General features: G+C 38.7%; 1 protein-coding gene across 1 annotated transcript; it reads left to right on the top strand.

Moving 5' to 3' along the window:
• Positions 1 to 1303: 1303 nt before the first annotated feature.
• slc10a2 (solute carrier family 10 member 2) lies at positions 1304 to 8119 on the top strand. Its single transcript, XM_037239344.1, has 6 exons — positions 1304 to 3739; positions 3972 to 4090; positions 4779 to 4867; positions 4946 to 5121; positions 5313 to 5470; positions 7343 to 8119. The coding sequence occupies exons 1-6, from the start codon at positions 3342 to 3344 to the stop codon at positions 7534 to 7536; spliced, it is 1134 nt and encodes a 377-aa protein (XP_037095239.1). The 5' UTR covers positions 1304 to 3341; the 3' UTR covers positions 7537 to 8119.

The raw sequence follows: 8119 nt of genomic DNA, 5'->3' as shown, positions 1-8119 counted from the left end.
TTTCCCTTATTCAGATTTGTTTCAAGACTACAGTTAGACTTCACTTTGATGGTTAATGCAGTTATTGCAATTTTGTTGTTTTATCACAGTAGATTGGTTTATTTACATTTCAAAAACCAGAAGCCATTCATTTGCAAATGTTTTTGCACTTTAGTTTACATATTTAAATGTTCAGATATTAAGATGTGATAGACAGTTTTTGCATGATTTGAATGAGGCAAAATAACATGCTTTTTCTCCCGAATATATTGTTATAATCATTTGTTTCAGATGTACTGTAATTATTTTCTGTATAAAAATTAAATTTGGTGTTCAAAAAGTCTTTTTTCAAACTTCAGTCTTGAAAAAGAGGGGGTCGTCTTATATTCGGGCCAATACGGGTAATATGTAAAGAAATGTAAATGTGTTATTTTGTAAAAATCAAGAACTTGATCCAACCTAGAGTGTTACAAGTTAGGGAAATAAAAATCACGAACAGCAGTTAACTGCGATCATAACTTTTTATAGAAAGTACTGTTAAAGGGGTCAAGGTCACATGATGAAAATCTTTTGCACTGGTATTGCTATGACTTCACAAAAGGCAATCTAGAAGGTGGGCTTAATTCCTTAAGGTTTGTGAAGCGTAATCGTGTTCTTACATGATTAAAATGTTATCTAAAAATCAGATCATTTTAGAAATTGGCCATGACCTGACACATATCTTCACAAGCATTTAAGAGCTGCAGATTACAGATACTTAAAATTGAACACATCCCTAATGACGAACAAGTAGAGAAAGATAACGGATGGAGTAGATAAGGATTATATAAGACGTGTTAAGATACCACCATCAATTTTCAACACCGCTTACCCTGCCCAGGGTCACGGGGGGCACTGGAGTCTATCCCAGCTGACTTCGGGCGAAAGGCAGACTACACCCAGAACTGGTCGCCAGATACCAACATCAATTATTTCATTACCCAATTTGTCATACTACACAAAGTAATCTCTGAATACCCATACTTTGAGTTACTCAATGAGTGAATCGGGGCTGAAGTACAGTATATAATAGCTAGGGTTAAGCCCTAAGTAAATGTTACGCTTTCATCACTCCTTTGCTGTGAGCAACATTATTACAGCTGTTCAGAGTTCAAAAAGGACAGTAGAATGGGGTTCTGTCAGAACAAAGACATTTTAATTCAAAGACAAAATTGTATTGTATGACTAATCAGTTGAATACATGTAGAAGGAAAGATTTGAAATCCACGTTTTTATTGGTGAACTGTGCTTCGTGAATGAAATTCAAACAAAAAGACGTGAAACATCAGCATACTAATTAGGCCAGGTGCATTATTCAAGAATGCAATACAAAAGCAGTAAAAATAAATAAAATATAAAGCTGACTCAATACAGCAATTCAAAATGCAGGGATCTCCTGCACTAGTTGCACCTCTGCTTCACATAACTTGTTGGTAGTTTAAAAAGCTTACAATGCTAAGTGTTTATATTTAAAATGTTGCTGTTTCAGTACCGGTATCAAGGTATACTTTATGCAGGTATAGTCCATCCATCCATTATCTGAACATTTCATCCTCACAAGGGTCGCGGGCATTCAGCATCTTTTTGCAGCTGACTTCGGGCAATAGGCTGAATGCACCCTGAACTGGTTGCCAGTCAATTGCAGGGCACACATCCAGTAGACAAACAACCATTCACACTCACAATCACACCTACGGACGTGTTTGGAGTGGTGAATAGGCCTAACATCCACGTCTTTGGAATGGGTGAGTAAACTGATGCAGGCACAGGAGAAACGTGCAAAAATCCACACGAGAAGTCAAAATGTTATTGTATATACATTAGCACGTTGGAGTGGGCCAGCCTTGACAGCCATTTCAGTTTCTCACATGGAACCTTCAAAAATGTAATTGCCCACCCCTGTCTTGCAGTACGGTACCACATGATCAGCTAGCTGATTTAGTGCCGTTCTCTTGGGCAGTGATCAGGTCCCCGAGCTTTTGCACCACTCATTGGGTTAAAGGACTTTAATGTGAGTTTATTTACTTAATGTTGACTTCCATTACATACTCTTCTTTGTCAGGCCCTTTGTTGGGAACCATCTTATTTCAGTTTTGCCATAGTGGTGCAAACCTGTTTAAGGCGTGTATATGATACTTAACTGTATTTGTTAAAGAATATTAACAATTTGTCACCACAAAATCTATAATTTTCTACAGCTCATGCCATAACTCTGTTTTATTTTATTTTGTTTTATTTTTCTAGGTGTCAAACAATCGCTTTGGAGACGGTTGTGTCGCACCATTGTTCAGCTGTCCTTCAGACCAGCTGAGCTGGAGCTCATGTTTGCATTTCCCCTTTTCTACAGCATGTTTCAGCTAGTGGTGACCGCCCAGTTTGTGGGAGGTGAGGTTCACTTTCGAAGTGCATTGTGTGAGGCATGCCCTGCCTTTAAATGAATCTGTCTGAGTGAACATGTCACAGAATTTAATTCAGGAAGAACTGTTAAGCAGCGCCTCCATCGAGTGGAAATTTGGGTCTGTTGGTACCATTCCAACCATTGTATTTTAGACTTGGTATCATTTTCAGATTTCTGAGTCACAGTGGCATTAAAGCTAAATATGCCATTCATTTACTTTACTTGCAAACAAAATTTCAAATACAATTGGAAATGATTTGTAGTACAATAAATTCATCTTTACCTGTGAGACCTCAGTAGTCTACGTCATGCCCAACATGTTTTCATATTCACAGCCATGCACTGCGTGAACCCTCTGTACTGAAAGGCTTGATCCTATGATTGCCAGTTTTGTTATATGTACTCTATATGTCAGAGCATTTTAAATTCTACTTTAAATTTACGTAAGTTAACAACACCATAAAACAATTTATGAGTGGTCTTTGTATGTGAGTATGAGGTGTACTCTATTGAAGACAAGCACAGCATCATCTCTTTTAAATTCACAGGACACGGTGATTCATAGTTTAAAGATCTATAAAGTTTTAAGAGGCCAAAGATCATTTAAAAGAAGGATGGTGCAATCACATTTCAAAAATGATTCTTTTATATGCACGTGCTTTGTTCACTGACCCCATAAAACGTAACAATGGTTAATTTTTTTCCACACAATTCTCCTTCCCACTACTATTTGGCAGTTGACAGCGGGACATAAAGAGCAGTGCCCTGGGCAGTTGGTAACCGTCCCTTTATTGGATAACCAACAGAATAGGAAAGGATTCAGTCCAGTAGAATCGACGCATTCTGGGCTGTTGAGGATACGCATCCAGTGTTTTTCCAAGTTGACTGGCCACGGATAACGCTTGTCTTGCATCAAAATTCCAATATGTCTATGTTCAAGGAAACAACTGCAGAACTTGCTGTCTGCCTCTCTGAAGCCACAATCTGCTCTGGTGCTAACTGCCTTGTTCCAACCACTGACTTTAATGCAACACTGAGTCTAGTGTTGAGCACTGTGCTCACCATCATGCTGGCTATGGTCATGTTTTCTATGGGCTGCACTGTGGATGCACAAAAACTCTGGGGACACCTGAAGAGACCCTGGGGCATCGTTATTGGTTTCCTTTGCCAATTTGGCATTATGCCTTTTACCGCATTTGCTTTGTCAATTGCCTTCAATGTGTTGCCTGTTCAGGCCATTGTCATCATTATCATGGGTTGCTGCCCTGGAGGCTCCGGTTCCAATATTATCTGCTACTGGCTGGATGGAGATATGGATCTAAGGTAAGAAGTGATTTGGTTCATTAAATAATATAAAGCAAGGTACAGTATGGTAGCTTAATTAATGTAATAAACACATCACCTTTAAGTACATTGCTGCATGGTAACATGCAAACATGTGACCCCATTCTCATTGCATTGATTATTGTGCCAAATCACAGTCATTATTTTGTGTTTCTATAACAAAATGTCACCAGAGAACCTTGAAGCTAGCTGTTAATTTCCTTCTCTTCAGTATCAGTATGACAGCCTGTTCCTCCATCCTGGCTCTGGGAATGATGCCCCTCTGTCTGCTTATTTACACCTCCATCTGGACTTCTTCAGACACCATCCAAATCCCATATGACAGTATTGGTAAACATACAACTCAAATCTTGTGGATTACTCATAAACATATCAAAAGACTTCAGGGTTGTTTTTTTTGAGGGGGTGCATGAGAAGACTAGGAAAATGCTTTGGGAAAAAAAATACATCTTACGTTTATAAAACTATATTTATAGTGATGTCTTACCCGCTTCTCTTAAAATTATAAAATAATAATAATATAGTAATAAGTAAAAACAGTGTCATAGGTGAGCTTTCAATGTTTATTTTGAATGTACGTATTTTAGTATTGCGATACGTGTGTACAAAAGAAGGAAGGTCAAATAGTAGTTTGAGAATTGCAGTTTACGTTACATTACCGTAAGCATTCCTTTGACCTTTTTGTTATCAAGCACTTGATACAAACTCCAAATATAAAAAACCTAAAACTAGTACTAAAACTAACAAAAACATATCTAAAATGAAGCATTTTCAAAAACATAAAAATCACTAAAAAAGAATAAACTTTCTCCAGAAACTAGTTCTAACTAACTAAAGTTAAACACGTCAAAATAAAATAAAAACTAACTGAAGAAAAATCAAAAATTTATAACCTGGGATAAGGCATTGGAATTATACAAATTTCACTCATTTGTTTATGCTGGGTCAACCTTGTTAAATATTTTGGTCCAAGAGATATTGAGAGGATTCAAAAGACATATTAATTGGGTTTCCTCAGGTATCACTCTTGTGGCCCTCCTTGTCCCGATCTCCGTGGGGATGTATTTTAAACGCAGATGGCCCCAATTGGCTAAAAAGATCCTCAAGGTAGGAATTTGATCAATTGTCTTCTTGTCCGAATAAATCTATGTGACATTTGTGGTATAATGTGTGTATTCTGTCCAGGTTGGGTCCATTACAGGTTTTGGTCTCATTGTTATCATTGCTGTAGTTGGTGGGATTCTTTACCAGTCTTCTTGGACCATCGCACCTTCCCTTTGGATAATTGGAACTATTTACCCCTTTATTGGTTTTGGGCTGGGTTTCCTTCTGGCTCGCTTTGTGGGTCAACCATGGTACAGGTAAGATGCCAGTTGATGATAGGAACAGTTTCAAAATGATGCCAACGTGGCACTAACCTGTTTAAAACATATGTTATCATGCTGTACTGTATTTACTAAATAGATCAATCGGTGGTCATCACAGAATCTTTAATTTTACGCAGCTTGTACATGTTGTAATTCTGTTATACTGATTTATTTTATTACCCAAGGTGTCGAACAATTGCTTTGGAGACTGGTTTCCAGAACTCCCAGTTGTGTAGCACCATTGTTCAGTTGTCCTTCAGCCCAGCTGAGCTGGAGGTCATGTTTGCATTCCCCCTTATCTACAGCATCTTTCAGCTCGTGGTGGCTGTCATGTTTGTGGGAGGTGAGCTACTAAGTTTGTGATACAGTGCTATTTTCTTATGTGACATTAGTTATCCAAATGTGGGTGAACACATAACAAGCATCACCTTCTGTTGACTACTGTTTTTAGTGCAGTGTGTGAGGCAAGCCCTGCCTCTAAAGGAGTCTGTTAATCATCTGTCTGAGTGAACTCCTTTTTTAATTCAGAATAACTTTTAAGGAGTGCCTCCATCAGGCTCATTATTTTAATCATTCCATTTTAGACCATAAATCATTTTAATATTTTTGAGTCACATTGCCATATAAAACCATATGAAAACAATGGTTTAGCAACAACTAATTAGATTACATACTAGGAATACTAGAATACTTTCTACAATGGTATGTGTCATTTCATTATCATTCAAAATCCCGACTCCAGCCTTGCAGTGCGGAGTTTGTATGTTCTACCTGTGTCTGCATGGGTTTCTATCGGGTGCTCCGTTTTCCTCCTACATTACAAAAAACACGCATGCTAGGCCTAGGTCTGTAGGTGTGAGTTTGAGTACGACTGGTTGTTTGTCTCTGTGTCCCCACCAGTTCAGTGTGTCCCACGCCTACTGCCGAAAAGACTGCTGAGATAGGTTCCAGCACGCCCGTGACCTTTGTGAGGATTAGCGGTTCAGAAGATGAATGAATGAATGAATGAACGAACGAATGAATGAATGAATGAGGGCAGTACGGTGGAGTACGGTGGAGCACTGTTTAGCACGTCCGCCTTACAGTTCGGAGGGTGCGGGTTCGATTCCACCTCCGGCCCTCCCTGTGTGGAGTTTGCATGTTCTCCCTGTACCTGCGTGGGTTTTCTCCGGGTTCTCCGGATTCCTCCCATATCCCAAAAAACATGCTTGGTAGGCCGATTGAGCACTCCAAATTGCCCGTAGGTGAGTGCGACCGTGGATGGTTGTTTGTCTCTATGTGCCCTGCGATTGGCTGGCAACCAGTTCAGGGTGTCCCCCTGAGGGGACAAGCGGTACAGATAATTGATTGATTGATTGATGGATGGATGAAAACTTGACAGCCTTCAAATGATGCAACAAGATGGAGCAGAACACAGTTGCTAAGATTTTTATTTTTTTTTTGCTCGTCCATCATACGTTTGCCTGGATTTTTTTTCCCTTCAGGCAGAGGCAATAGGGTCAGTAAATAATATTGTGAATTTTGTTGAGGGTCAGTAATTACTACCCCATAGACCAATTCACGATATTCAGTTAAAATTGTTGATTAAGAACTGACAGAGTCACGGTTCTGGATGTGGACAGACACTTAGCAGGAAACAGAAACAGCGCTACTATAAAGATTTGGACAACAGTTTGACAATACGCACAATTGCACAGATACAAACTTTGTATGAAAATACATAAATGGAAAATGGAGAAACCGCATGCCCCTAATGCAAAGTCATCACTGCTCAGCTCTAACATAAAATATGTATTTAAAACAATGCAGCACATTTTCAAGGCCACTTAGCGGAAGTGAGCCCAAGGACAATGATCAAGGTTCATACAATAAAATGTGCCATCAAAAGCTGTATAAAACATAACTTAGAAAGGTTGTCTGCTCCTGGCTTGAGCAGTATTTTCACACATGTAACACTGCTAAAGCAATTTCAATTCATGACCGGAAGGGATAAAGGGATTAAACACATTTTACTGAGAAACTGTGTTCAAGGACAGTGGTCTTGGGAGGTTCACAAGATAATCCTCCTTTTTGTTAACAGTGGTACAACTATTCATTGGACCTTTTACAACTTTAGTCTTCAAGTTTAAAACGACCCGGTAGATAAATGTCTGGTGATTGAAATGGTTATGATGAGGTAATGAATCATTCACAATTTTTGCATTTCGCTCCACAGGATACCAAGCCTATATAAAGTCACGTGGTCTGGGATCAGCTGAAACAGATAGTGAATCTCCGTCATTGGAAGACATCTATGCAGAAGGAGCTAAAGAGAAGCGCTTTCAAGTGGAAAATAGCGCCTTAGAGTTGAATGAAGATCATATTAATAAAGGCAAGGCTGAGCACTTTGACAAGAACACCCAGCTCTGATATTACGCCTTTGCTGGCTTTGTACAAAATGACCTCCGCAAGCAGCGCAACACTGCTAAAAGCTCCAAACTGTGAACACACACCACACTCTGCAGGCTAGGGTGGTGTGCAATGGTTTTAATGGATTTAAATTTTTTGAAATAACCCCGGAAAAGAGGGCTACCCAAATATATTTAATATATATGCATATTAGTGTTTTTGTGAAGGGACATTTTTCATGCCCAGAAGAAGTGAGGTAGTTGAATGGTCATTGTGTGCTTGTTATGAAGACCTTCTGTATCTCTGCAGTCAAAAAGCACACATCACTTAGGGCTCCTATCCAAAATATGATAAATGCCCCCCAAAAAAAAAAGCTAATTGTGTGCAGGCTATTATATTTTGTTAAACTTGTCCAGACTGAGCCAATGAAGTAACAAGATAAAAACTAGGTAAATAAAACTACATCCCAACTTTTTTAACAGAATAATCATCATTTATTTATAGTGTTTTAGAAAAAGTTCTTCAAATATGCTTTGCTTGTTCATGTACTTGACATAATTTATACTTCATGTTTGTTAATAAATTGATGGTTAATTGATGGTCA

The sequence above is a fragment of the Syngnathus acus genome, chromosome 21, assembly GCF_901709675.1.
Source record: "Syngnathus acus chromosome 21, fSynAcu1.2, whole genome shotgun sequence".
NCBI classification, from domain to species: domain Eukaryota; kingdom Metazoa; phylum Chordata; class Actinopteri; order Syngnathiformes; family Syngnathidae; genus Syngnathus; species Syngnathus acus.
This window is presented reverse-complemented; position numbering and strand designations above follow the sequence as displayed.